General features: G+C 34.4%; 1 protein-coding gene across 2 annotated transcripts in view; it reads left to right on the forward strand.

The window, feature by feature from the left end:
* The first annotated feature begins 2,181 nt into the window (after positions 1-2,181).
* Positions 2,182-13,802, forward strand: part of LOC149570286 (polyadenylate-binding protein-interacting protein 11-like) — a 32,810-nt gene continuing 21,189 nt past the window's right edge. For both annotated transcript variants that reach the window (XM_089822919.1, XM_089822920.1), the window contains exons 1-3: positions 2,182-2,600; positions 3,781-3,888; positions 4,288-4,332. In XM_089822919.1, the coding sequence (XP_089679045.1) occupies positions 2,370-2,600; positions 3,781-3,888; positions 4,288-4,332 (384 nt within the window). In that variant the 5' untranslated portion in view covers positions 2,182-2,369. The remainder of the gene's footprint in view (positions 2,601-3,780; positions 3,889-4,287; positions 4,333-13,802) is intronic.

Here is a 13,802-nt window from a genome sequence, read left to right on the forward strand (position 1 = left end):
GGGTAGTAGCTTAATCCCATGTCCATCCATTCCCCTGTTTCTTCTGAAGCAATTATTTTGATGTAATCCATGGTCTACTTCCGATTGGAACTAACTTTCCCCTATGATAGGACAATGTTTTTGCTTATCTATGTTTGCTTGGTGTTTATTGAAAGAGTTATTATTCCTTCTTTAGGTTTTCTTTGTGTGTATCAAAAGAGCGATTATTCGTGTTTAGCTTTTGGCACGACATTGCACATTTGTCTCCTTTGCCTTTATATAAAATTAATACAATGTTAAATTATTGATGAATAAGTATTTTTTATTATTAATATAATTATATCAAATTTAAATTTAAATAATTTTATATATATTTTTAAAATGTGTAGTTCCACTATAATATTTATATATTCTGTTATAATTATTAGTAATATTTTGTTGAAATCATCAATGTTACATAATATAATTAAAAATAATAATATTAAAAAAATAATAATTTAAAATTAAACTAAATTGACAACTGTAACAAATACTTTCATTCTTTTCAAATGTATATATTTTAAGTACTTTATTGTAAATATATATTAATATCTTAACTATACAATAACACCATGATTATGATTCATGTCATTCACCAAAAAGATAAGTCTATTGTTTTCTTCCTTGTCAAATGACAAGTGACAACTTCCATTTTGTTATTATACGAATTTCATTTGTAAGATATTGGTATGCAAATTGTACATAAAATATTTAGTGCACATCAAATTATTAATTTTCTATTCCACCTTTTATTTTGTACTATCTAAAGCATATTCTTCAACATTAAATTATCTAATTGACGTTTAGTAGATTTATAAGTAGACTCTTAGACTTCCATTATGGTTTATACTGTACACATTTAATCTATAATTTAGTGTTAACAACAAAATTAATTGTAGTGGTGTGTGATATCAAAGCTAAATTATAGCTTAGATATCAAAATTAATTCTAGTGGCATGTGATTTCTAAGTTATAACATTGATATCAAAATTAACTCTAGCGGTGTGTGACATCTAAGTTACGTTCTAATATCAAGTATATGTTTGGTTGTCTCAGTGTATGAGATAAGAAAGTGAATTTCCAAGTAGTGATTCGTGGACTTCCATTATAACTTACTATGTGTACATCTAAGATACATTTAATGCTAATAGTAAAATTAAATTTTCTGGTGTGTGGTATAGAAGTTACTTTTGAATACGACTACTTATCAACATTAACTTAGTTGCGTGGGATATCAAAGTTATGTTCTAATGTTTAAGTAAATGTTTGGTTGCCTTGGTATAATTGTTACCTCTTAGGATGCAGTTGGTTGTGTAAGTGCAATGATGATCTTAGTTCATGGTTGGTTGTGCAAGTATAGTCATGATCTTAAAATGTGGTATTCATCTTGAAGTATATGGTTGGCTGCTCAAATATTGGAATCACTTCAAATCGTATGGTTGGTAGCTCGAGTGTGATAGCCACCTCAAATTGTATGCTTATCAAAATATCTAACTAGTTATCTAGGTGTGGTTACCATCTTATAGTGTAATTGACCACTTAAAACGAAATCACAATCAATTATCATATACTTAACTACCCATTTAAAATAGATTCCCCTTTTAACTTAACTTACAAATTCATTTTCTATGAATATAATTGTTACACTTTTAAAAATAAAATACAATACCTACTCCATTCAACATAACAACAATTTAGTAGAAATCACTTATATATCTAGGTAAGTAACATAAATATCAAAATTTGGAGATGGGGCAAGTAACATAAATATCAAAATTTGGAGATGGGCTCCGCAATCCTATCCATGAAAGAATTGCAACTACCTACAAAGTACACAAGCTTACAAAGGTCAAAAGCTAGAAAATATATTAAAAGGAGTCTTTAACAACTGCAAAAAGCTAAGCTCTATGGCAGAAATAGTGAGGTAGAAAAATGACACTTAAGCTGTGAAACAAGGAACCTCGGCCAGTGTAATACACAAAACTACAAAATCCGGTGATATCACCCATCACAATGATGATAATGATAACGATGATCATCGATTGATGCCGCTATAATTAATTATTATGCTAAAAACTTGGGTGATTTTAAAAAATGGGCAAATAAAGAAAAAAAAGTCGAGTGCGCATCTACAAAACCAAAAACATGCAAACAAATATCGCCATTCAACACTCCATTTTCGTTTCCAATTTGGTTTGTGTTGCAGAGCGCTCAAATGCTGTGAGGCATAATAATAAGGGTCCTCTATGACCCATAGCACAGAGCTTTCTGTAAAATTAATCCATACTTGAAGATATACTATTTAACCATTTTTTTTTGTTTTGATTTGGGTCTTCCCTCATCTTTTCGAAATGGCTTTGGTGGAAAGCAATAGTGGCGGAGCAAATTATATGCAGCACGGGAATGGAACCTCTGACGTATCGAGTGGGGAGAAAGAAGGCGGATTTAACAGTGAGATGAGGGAGCTGGTTGATTTGCTGTCAAAGTTGAACCCTGCAGCTGAGGAATTCATCCCCACGTCTTACAGATCCTCGCCCCTTAGCGACGGTGGCAATAATAACGGCAGTAATGGCAACAGGCGGGTATGATTTTTGTAATTGATGTCGTTGCTTTTTAATTTTGTAAGATCTGTTCGGTTTGTACTCTTGATCCGTACCGTTTTGGATTTTCTTGAACAATTTTCTTTTGTTTGTTCCTCTTCCTCATTTTCAGCAACATATCCTTGCATTGGAGTTAGCGTTTTGAGCTGGATTTCTTTTTCATTGGCTGAAAGATTTTATCCACATTTTCTGCCAAGGATCACAGTTTTCTGCTAAAGTTGCTGGCTTTTTAATTTCTGTTTTCTATATTGAGATATTTATGAAATTTTATGTTTATATTTTTACCATTTTAATAAATCCCTCTTGAGGAGTTGAGCTATATTTTATTCAAATTCACGAGGGTTTGTGCCAGGCCTTGAACCTGGCCTGGTGTCTAATGTGGTAATCTATCCAATTAACATTTGACTTACACCTGGTTAGCCGTACTTGCACCTGGTCACGTTCCTGGTGAGATAGCTGACCCGATAAATCATTTGGGTTTTGGTCATCAAACGCCCCTGGGATTTGTATCTGGCCTTGTATGCGGTGCGTCAGTTTATCATATTAAACACTCAACATTCTGTGAACATATAAACCATCTCTCCTGGGGATATGTACATAGGTTATTTTATTACGGTAACCCCGATTACTTATTGCTTCAGCTCATCTCTTTCAAAAAAGAAATCAAATGATTCTGCCTATGCATTTTCTTCCTCCACCCGAAAGGAAATATCAAATATATGATCTTTGGTGCAATCAAATTTTGCCTTTTTGCCCTTTGTTTCTTTTTGTTATTTATATGTTTTTAAAACTGAATCCTTTTTGCTTTCTTTTGCTTTTCGCCGATTCTATACATGTGTAGGTTTTTAATAGCTTTTGTTCATTTTCATGTGACATAATTTTATTTTCTTTGAACTTCTCTAACTTTTCCTTAAAAATTGCATTTTTTACACTTGCATTTGTTTTCTTACCTTCTGCAAAATACTTCTACTTATGCATTTATATGTAGTTCTTTTTGCTTTTAAAAAATTTCTCCAAGTTTCTTGCTTGTTTTATTTCTTCTAATTTTTTTTCAAATAAAATTATAACATAATATAAATGACTTATAGTAGTATGTTCACTTGCTTATCGACTGTATTATTGACATATTGACATTTTCTGTCACCACATGACATGTTAGAAGAAAAACAAATATAACCAGGGCAAACGAAGAGTTAATGGGAGGACTTTAAGAGCTCAGCGTGAAGACAGTGTCAAGAGAACTGTTTACGTATCTGACATAGATCAACAGGTGCATTGCCACTTTTTAAAGAAAAATTATTAGAAATTGGCAAAGAAGCAATTCCCAATCCTAGCTTGAAGAGAAATTTCAGTGCTAGCATGGTTATCATCAAGATGCTTAGTACAATGCTTGTTTTGGTAAGATTGATTTTTACAAAAGTGTGGCAGTTACCCTGAAGTAAATGTTACTGATAAAAAATTGGGTGACTATAGTCCCAATGACTATAGAGGATTTATTTGGCCCATATTTAAGATGTAGATGCGGGCATATATTGCTCTGTTTGATAATTGCAAGAATTCGGAAAGCTATTGTTATGTTCACCATTGCAAATTTAGGAAGTTTTCTATCATTTGCTTTAGCTTGATTGGAGGTTGATGTTAACGATCATTTATTGCCACGTCAAAACAGGTGACAGAAGAGCAGCTTGCAGGTCTTTTCTTAAATTGCGGGCAGGTACTTTTATTCATCTTCACTCCTTGTGTTTGTTGTTGTTAAGTTGTACAGTGGAGTAATAACAAGTAGTATAGATTAGTGACAATGGCAAGTGGTAAAGAGGAGTGATAATCATTTTTAATTTTTATTTGCAGAGATATAATGTGCTAGAAATAAAAAAAAATTATTGACTATCTAGCTATGCAGAATGTACTTTTTATTTTCATAAGATCATTGTGCTATTTTTTGGATTTAGATTTGTGACGGGTCTTTATATCTCCCTAAAAGCAAGAAGCAGCATGAGTCTATCAAGCAAAGGCATGAATACATCTTGGTCAAATGGTGAATTGTGCTTAAAAGTTGTATGAGCCATGTTAATCTTAAATGTAGGTCAATGAGTATGTGACATTGTTTGTTGTTTCCGAGTTTAATGGATTTTGCACATTTTAGGTTAGATGAAGAATATAATGGACTCCAAATTTGTTGTGGTACTGACAATATTTAAAATTTTAAAGTAGAATTTCAATTATATAGTTATGAAGTTCAGGATGCATAATACAGCTCCCAGGTAACATCCGGTCAATGAGCATGTGATATAGTTTGTTGCTTTTGAATTTTGTATATTTTTCACATTTTGAGGTTAGATGATGGTTAAAATGGTTTCAAGGTTTGTTGGTACCAACAATGCTTAAACACTATAATAAGCACGGGTTTAAATAGTATAGTTGTAATTTGTACTGTAGAAAAGTGAAATTTAAATCATACACTTATGAATGTCAGGATGCATAATACAAATTATGGCTGACATCTGTCCTATATGATTAGGTAATCTATTTAAATCTAATTTACCGAATTGGCCTGAAACCTCAACAATACCAGTTATGAAGTACGACTTTACTGGAATTGGAACTGGGAATGATTTGTCTACAGATTGGTCAAGGCATGATATTTTTAAAACATAATGTTTTGGTATCGTGCCCAGGCAATTCTGGGACATTTCCAGGCCATGGATATTGCTTTGAATCTGAATTTACCAATTTTCTTTGACTTTTAGCCTTCATAAGGTTTCCCTAAACCCTATATTGATGTTCATAACTTACACAAACATCTAATATCAGTGATGATCATGATGTTGGTCTTTTTGAAGATCCATTTGGCGTTAATTAATTCCTGTATTATGTCAATATTGAAGATTGAACATCTATCATGGCATTTGAGTTTGACAAACTGATATTGAACTTGTATACTCTTATTGTAAAATTAATGGTGGTTTTGTTTAGCATGTGCTTGATATGTGGTATACTGAACTTAATTCCTGTTTTTAGGATATATATATATATATATAATATGTTTTGTGTGCAGATGTACACAGAATATGCATGGCCCAATTTTTGCTTTACTACTGTACTGTACCTTAATTTGGTTCTTCAACCTAGATTTAAATAGTTTTTATGATCTGACATTATAAAGGTGATGCAATGGATGAGGGCCAAATTAATTATTAATTTTTTTGATTGGGAAGTGCCCTTGTATATTAAAATACAAATAGAGGGCAACAGTATTCATACGCAGAACAAGTGGACACAAAAAACAAGTGGACAAAATTATAGTCCCGTGACATCAAGTTACATTGGGAATGATTGACCATTATACAGTAAGTGATTAAATGAACTTAAAAATTCATTATCATACGTGGTAGCAATTAAAGCAAAGTCTCAACAATGATACAATCAATATACACTATGACAATTAGTCCTAAAAGCCCAGAGAGCAAGTGAACCTAAGCAAAGATATCAATAAGCACCACAAGCCCACAACTTGGTGGAGAATGATTTTGTGGTTTATCGTCAACCACATATGATTGGTTGTTACTGTTAATGGTTACCAACACATTTGAATTTCATATTCTTGTCTTTCTTCCTCCTTTTGGCTGGCTGGTGAAATGGCCTGGGCCAGCCTAGGAAACTTATCTCGTCGTCAAGCATCTCAACTATTAGGTTTACTGCTATTTATACCATTGACACCATGCTGGGTTAAGGCATTCTGGAATGTGTTGAAAAATCATAATGGGTGCAGGAATGGCTTCTCTGCCACCAATTATTATTAGCTTCTCTGCCTTCACTTGCCATGGCTTGACACGTGGATGAAAACACCAATGAGAGAAATGTGGAGGCACATGTGAACTGCATGTGACATTCTCTTGGTTTCCAGTAAGAGGTTAGAGGTGTTCAACCTCCACGCATACTGTTTTGGCCTGTACTTGTATATGTAGCATGGCTTTGGAAACACCTTTGTTTTGCCAGCTACAGAAAAATGACAATCAATTGCATTACTACTGAGTATGGTATTACTGTCTTTCCATAGCTGAAAAATAATTTCTATGTGAAAATATTCCAAATTTATTTGTACTTTGTAGCTAACATGGTTGAATCCCCTGTTAAGATAATTTTCAAAGTGAAAAAAATCAGTGTGAAATTTTCTAATGAATCCAGTTTCAAGTGCTCTAGGCTCAAGCTCAAAACCATAAAAGGTTCTTAATACTCTTAGACTTGTGGCATGCCAGGGACTGAGGATGGGCAATTTCCATGTAAAGAAGCCAAGTACCAACTAGTGAACCTAGGTATAAAAGACTTCCAAGTTGTCCTAAGTATTGGCTCAAAACGTAGGCAAGTGAACTCATATTTCAGCAGTTTTTGAGAGCCTAAAGCGTGACTTTGGAGAAATAAGATGGTAACCAAGCCAATGTGTGTACCAGCAAAGAGACATGTTTGTATGCCATTTCATGCTTTCTATTTGAGGGCACTTGAATGCTGATTTCCTGATTGGATTCATCAGGAATGGTCATATGAATCTCATTAGTGGACACAGAATGTGGACTTCTGTTTTCGATTTTGACCGTGAGAGCCTTTTCCTTGTCTTCTTGTCAAAGATGTTGGAGATAACTCTTTTGCCTATTCTGAATTTTTTAAAGCTTTTAGTCCAATGCAACTTAGCAAGGGGAAAGCCAATGAAATTTTTGAATGTGAGTCCACCAGAAAGAATGCATATTGATTGTAGAGCTATATGGTAGACTGAAATCTATCTAATTCCAAGTTAACCCAAGTGATTCCAAATGCTTTTAGCAACAAAAGTTTCTATAATCTTAATAGGCACCAGAGCATTTAAGAGGGAACGAAACTCAAGATGATACTAGGCTCTCTCGCCATTGGGAGTTTCTTGGGATATGCAATGTCTAAGAAGCTCTTTCTAGTTGAATTTTTGACTAATTATGTAGAGAAATACTCCTTCTTAGAGAAGTACTTGCAATCTTAAAAGACCCAACCTCTACCTTTTGAAGTACTCCCATCCTTAATAATGTCGTTGATTTCATTGAAGAATATGTTAACATGGTCTCTTTGAGCATTCATGTTTAAGCATCACATCTTGAACCCAATGCTGTCTATCTTTCTCACCTATGTTCAAGATATTTCTCTTGCTAGATGCACTTTCTTTACAATATAATGAATCCCTTGGAGACGAATACCATTCAGTCCCATGAAACTTTATGAAACCCTTTGATGTCTTTTGAATTAGCACAAAGAAAGTCCAACAGTTTATTTTGCTTAAAATAGATAGCTTTTGAACACATCCAACAAGATAGTAGTAAAATTGGGTGGTAGCAAGAATTTAAGAGCACGACTAGAACTTCCCTATCAGCTATCAAGTAAAAAGGCTTTTTTAACGTGATCATAGTGTTAGTTGGATAAACTCTAAGTAGAAATGTGAATGATATATAATAAAGAATAATCCTGATGCAGTGCAAGGTAGGAGAATCCCAAAAGGAGATGTCCTAGCCCCCAACAAATAACCACACAGTGGAGACACAACATAAGAAATAAGATTTGATATCAAACACAACTCTTTATTCATAAAATAATTGATTACATGCAATGTGCCGGGTTGAAAGGCCTTTCCAGCTATGGCCAAATACAAAGAAAGTAATAGTTTTGCAAGATCCCTCAAGATCCAATCCAAACCCTAGCTAGTCCAATCAACACTCTAGTAGAAACCTCCAAGGAAGATCTAAACTTGTGCTCGCAAGCCACCAAGCAATCTCTATGTTTCCCAAGCCACAACTATTAGCTCTTCTCAAACTTCGCTCCTCTGCTTCGTCCTTCTCTCCAAGCTTCTATACAAGAAGAGATCACACCTTGAGAGCTTGATTACAAATGCTCATATGCCTTGCTTAAATAGGCACTTACCACCCAAGATGTTACAAACACAACCAATGTGGGATAAAAGGTAAATACAAATACCTCACAACAAATATTTAATTCCCACTTAAATACAACTAAGCACCACCATGTGGCCAATTAGAAAATTACATTGCCTTTGTAGATTACAACAAATATTAAATGCATGATTTAAGGAACTTTCCACAAAATTCTAAGATGTCACCTAGACACCTCGATAAATGAAATAACAACTATTTTTATTTATTTTCTCTTTATGCCACCTATGCACCTTGGTAGACAAAGAAGCCTTTTTGCTCCATTTTTCTATTTTAAAAATTTTAAAAATTATTTTTCCTTCTATTTTCGTCACTTTCTCTCTCCTCCAGTTTTTGTTTATATTTTTTTAATCACACCCCCTTTTATTTCGTGATGCAAGATGCTCCTGCATCAAATCCTTTGTTATGTATATATGTGTGTGTGTATATATATATATCATTGCATATAAATGGTGTTCAAATTCACCTTTAATTACAACTGATTGTATAATAATAAACCTCTTGATTGCTTTGTTAGTTGTTACTGCTGACCATTCAAATTGAGTTTGGTTAAATCAGAGTGACTATAAACTAAATCACTGACAGTTGTTTTTATCATCCTCGATCACTTCTTGACTGGGTGTGACATGGAAGTCACATACCCAATGGTCGTGACTCCACGCGGGAGTCACTCCTGTTGGGGATGTGACTCCTGTCACCATAATTATAGGTGGTGACTGCAGAACAAAATGATCATGGAACATTTTAATTGCTTCAGTCTTCCTTCAATCATTACAGAGTACGGTGAGACCAGTACATACCTTGCAGACGTAGTGTATACATAGACCAGTACAAGTGTATAGATAGACCAGTACAAGTGTATAGAATGGGATTTTTGAATTATTTGAAACAGCAAATCATATATATATATATATATTAGAAGATATGCATACCAAATATATATATAAGTTGAACTGACTTTTAATTTTAAAGGCTTTTTGATTGAATAGAGAAATTCAGAGCTAATTAAATGACAGTGGACACCCTGAATGTTTTCATTTATATTCATATCTCTGAATACGTAGTGTTGCACAATGCATTCTGCATAGCGCATAAATGATAACTACATACTAGCAGTGTCATTTTTCAATCAAAGTGAAAGGCTCTAATTGAAACTGTAACCACCAAATTTTTTTTCTTCCTAGGATTACCGTTGAGTATTTTTTGATAAAAAAGGCAAACTATATAACCCATACGCTGAATGCTGGAAAGAAAGTGGTGTTTAGGGTTGGGGGATAGGGTCTTTCATGCAAAAGAAAAGGCAATATGTTTAAAACTTTGTTTCAATAAATAATAAGGAAGAGTTTCATAAGATTTCTGAACCTGAAAGAACATGAAATATTGAAATTTTTTTCTGAAAATTATCAAATGTTGATTCAAAATCAAGTTGAAACACTACAGTTTGCATCCTACAGCCCCCAGAAGCCCCAAACCCAGGCTGAAAATTTTCTGGTCTCTCCAAAAATCCCATGTAAATGTAAAAAGAGATTGCTGAGTATTGTAAATCTTCAAATCTAGCTAGGAAATGCGCTGATTCCTTAAAAAAACTGTGTGCAGAAAAGAAAAGATTTTTATGTCCAAAAAAGTGCCCTGACTTGTCAAAAATATGTTTAACTTGCAATATTTGACATTGTTTAGATCATGATGTTCTCCCAAAATATCAGCAAGATTGCCAGTTTGTGATTACCTGTGGCTTCTGCCCATTTTTTTGCATTTTTTACTTCTATAAGGTAGACATTTGAGGTATGGGAGTTATAGCTTATCTGCAACATTGCGTTTTCTCCACCAAATATTAGATTTAGAAGTTAGCTCTTAAATATCCAAGCTATAGTGTTTGGACTTGGCAGGCCGAAAATTTCTGCTTCAGCATTAACTTGACAACTTAAAAAGTATTGAATTTATTAAAAAATACTTGTTATTTGCAAATTATTGATACAAAATGAATCAAATGAAAACCACAGGGAAGTATTTTGTATTAGATTTAAATACAAATAGGGTACAAAATCACATCTCATGTGGACACAAGAGCTAATTGAGAACTATTATGAATTCTTGATGATTGTCTTTGAAAATTATAGTTGTAAATTGTATATCTAGCCGGGTAATTTTTTTTTTCTTTTTTAAGCTTTTTACATTTTCCTTTTCCTTGCTCTAGTGAAAAATTAGGGGTTAGGGGGTCTATTCCTTGACCTATTGTAAGCATTTATTCAACAACTATGAGACATTAGGCTAGAATGTTTTGCTAGGCTAGGTTTGGAGATTACCATGTGAATAAAACTTTGTGAAGAGAATCAAATGCATGTAAAATGGTAGGAGGGTATATGAGGAAATAATTTACTTCCCTTCAAGATCAAGTATGGTTAAATGATGTTTATGAAATCTCACCCCCAATTTTCTTTAATGCATAGGGGTTTTGAGTTGAGCCGCCCTTATTGTGTAGGTTTTTGCCAATCTAAGCTTATGGTGTAGTGAGAGGGATTGGAGTTGCATATTCTCATCAAATGAGAATTGTTTAAGCCACTATAAAACACTTGACAAATCTTTAGTGTTGGTTGCTGTCATGTCCCCTTTTCAAATAATTAAAAAATAATAATCTTTGCTAAGGCAGGCAGGCCCAAGAAAGTGAAGTTTCGGAAAAAGGGGGTTAATCTTTGGAAACCGTTGGACTAATAAATGAAAATTATTATTAAAATATGTTTCATTAACCTCTCTTGGACGTGAGTTACAGTTATGCCCTCTTTTAAGGGGTTTGGAGGCATTTTGGGCAGAGGCCAGAACTTGATTTTTGCTCATTCTTTGTTATTCTTCAGAGGCTGCCAAACCTGTGGAGAAGGAGACCCAAGAACGGGAGTTTGCAGGTTTCCAGGGAGACCCAAGAACGGGAGTTTGCAGGTTTCCAGGAAGGCTAAGGACGGGAGTTTGAAGCCATTCCATGTGCATGCTCATACAGAGTTTGCCTTTGTGCTGAACAGTGCAGATTTGTGGGTTTTCGGGTGTGTTTTTTGTATGAGTTTGGTGTTTTCAGTTGAGTATTTCATATCAGTTTGGGTTGCTGCTGTATTTTAGAATTTAAGGTTTTAAAATAGAGCTGAATATATGTATTGGGACGTGATTAAACTTCTGAGATAGATTATTAGTGTTTTTGTGGTGTTTTCGGGCATTTTTGTGTTAATTTCGGGAGCCTGATGAGCATAGTTTTTGTCCTACATTTGAGAACTGTTGTGTAAAGGCTATACGGATCTGGAAATATCATTTTGTAGGCTGTTATGCTGCTGAAATTTCTGTAAAAATGTCCACTTCCAGATTTATTAATAATAGGTGAAGCTGTGAAGCTTTTGGCACAATTTTTGGCATACCCAATTTGGGGTTTCTTGAGAAATTTGGTGGATCTTTGTGATATTAGTTGTTTGATCTTGAAAATCTGATTAGAGGTTGGAAATATCATACAAAAATCAGAAAAGGGACATTTCAGTTGCATGATTGTATTTTTGAAAGATTGTGATTGGCTTGCGATGAAATGAAGGAAGGTTATAGCCTTGGGATCTAGTCAATCCTTCCTATCTTTTTCTATTCAAGTAATTAAGTTCCAAATGCTCTTAATCTAAGCAGTAGTCCTTTCATGGCAAAGGTGAGCAATATTCCGCAAAAATTCGGTCTTCTTGATTCCATCTATAGTTTGGTCCAATAGGTGGAAAACATAACTGGGAAGCATTTTGAGAGAATAAGTGTAGACACTACATTGTCTAGCCAGACAAAGCAAGCTAAGATTCTTCCAAAATGGCTTGCTCATTATCTTGAGAGGTATTGGACCAACTAGGCAATGGGCAAGGATGGTTGATGGTCATGATTGTGGTTGACTAGTCCAAGCTTATTAATAATATAGAACCAAGCCTCTAAATGGTTGATACACTAACACATAAGAAGCTGTACACGTGAAAATCTAATTTGTTGGGAGGACGTGTAAACAAGAAAACGTTAGTAGGATATGCATATATCAAGAGTCAAATGAAAGCAGAGAACTACTAACTATTTTGAGTTTCACCATACTAATGCAACCAAGAGAAATAATCCCCATGCAACCTCGGAGCAACTCAACAAGAGCACCCCAAATGGACCTTGTTGGTGTGCATAAGATGGAGGGATGTGGATGTGCTCTCCCCAAACACAACTATGAATCCCAAGATTGAATAAAGATGAATATGAACATGAAACTAACTAAATGAGCAAGAATGCTTCAAGGGATGGCTATGGAAGCAACCATTCTTGAGAGTGTTCTAGAATGTGAAGATGGATGCAAGAAAATAAACTAAGTTACCAATGCAATGAAATGAATCTAAATCAACTACCAAAGGTTAGCACAATGCATGAAAATCTCTAAAAGCTCTAGCACTAAACTAGCACGTTAACAATGCAAATGAGGAGATGAGAAATGCTTGAGACAAGGGCTCTATTTATAGGCTTGAGAGAGACCTTGAGTAGGTGGCATCTAGGTGGCCATCCACATAGGTGCCACAAGGGAGACACATGGGCTAAAGGACAAGCCATGCAAAAGTCAAAACAAGCCTTTAAGGTTTGAGTGGCTCAAGGTGTGCTCACACGTGTGAGCAACCTTGAGGAAAGGAGTGGGGGACAAAGGTGTAAGGGTACCTTTTGGAGGAGTTAATGAAAGGGGCTCCCAGGGATTGAGTTGCTCGCACTTAGGGGATAAAAAGGGATTAAAAGGGGTACTTAGGCTAAGCAAGTGGGATTAACTAGTGGGTAGGCTTAGAAGGATCAGAGCGATGGGCGTAGACTAGGCTTTAGGTAGGATTTAGGATTAAATTAAATGGCGGGTTTAGAAATTTTAATCATGTGGAGTGATTTAAATAAATAGAATTTATTTAAAAAGGGGATTTATGGAGCTCTTTGTATTAAATAATTTAATACATTAGAGGGATGTATTTGAATAAAATTCGAATACTTTTAGAAAAATGGATCTATTTAATTAAATAGGTAGAAGAATATGACAATAATAATTAATTAATAAATAATCAATTATAGTGTTACAAGAAATATTAAATAAATTAGAATAGTGCTTGGGACGATTTTAAGCACCTACAGAAGCAAACCTTCCTTTCTCCCATGGTTCAACCATGTTGAAATTCAAAGAGTTTACATTGCTGCCCTCTAAATGCTATTTGCT

The sequence above is a fragment of the Cupressus sempervirens genome, chromosome 3 (genome assembly GCF_028749045.1).
Source record: "Cupressus sempervirens isolate cs-2001-9-10 chromosome 3, ASM2874904v1, whole genome shotgun sequence".
NCBI classification, from domain to species: domain Eukaryota; kingdom Viridiplantae; phylum Streptophyta; class Pinopsida; order Cupressales; family Cupressaceae; genus Cupressus; species Cupressus sempervirens.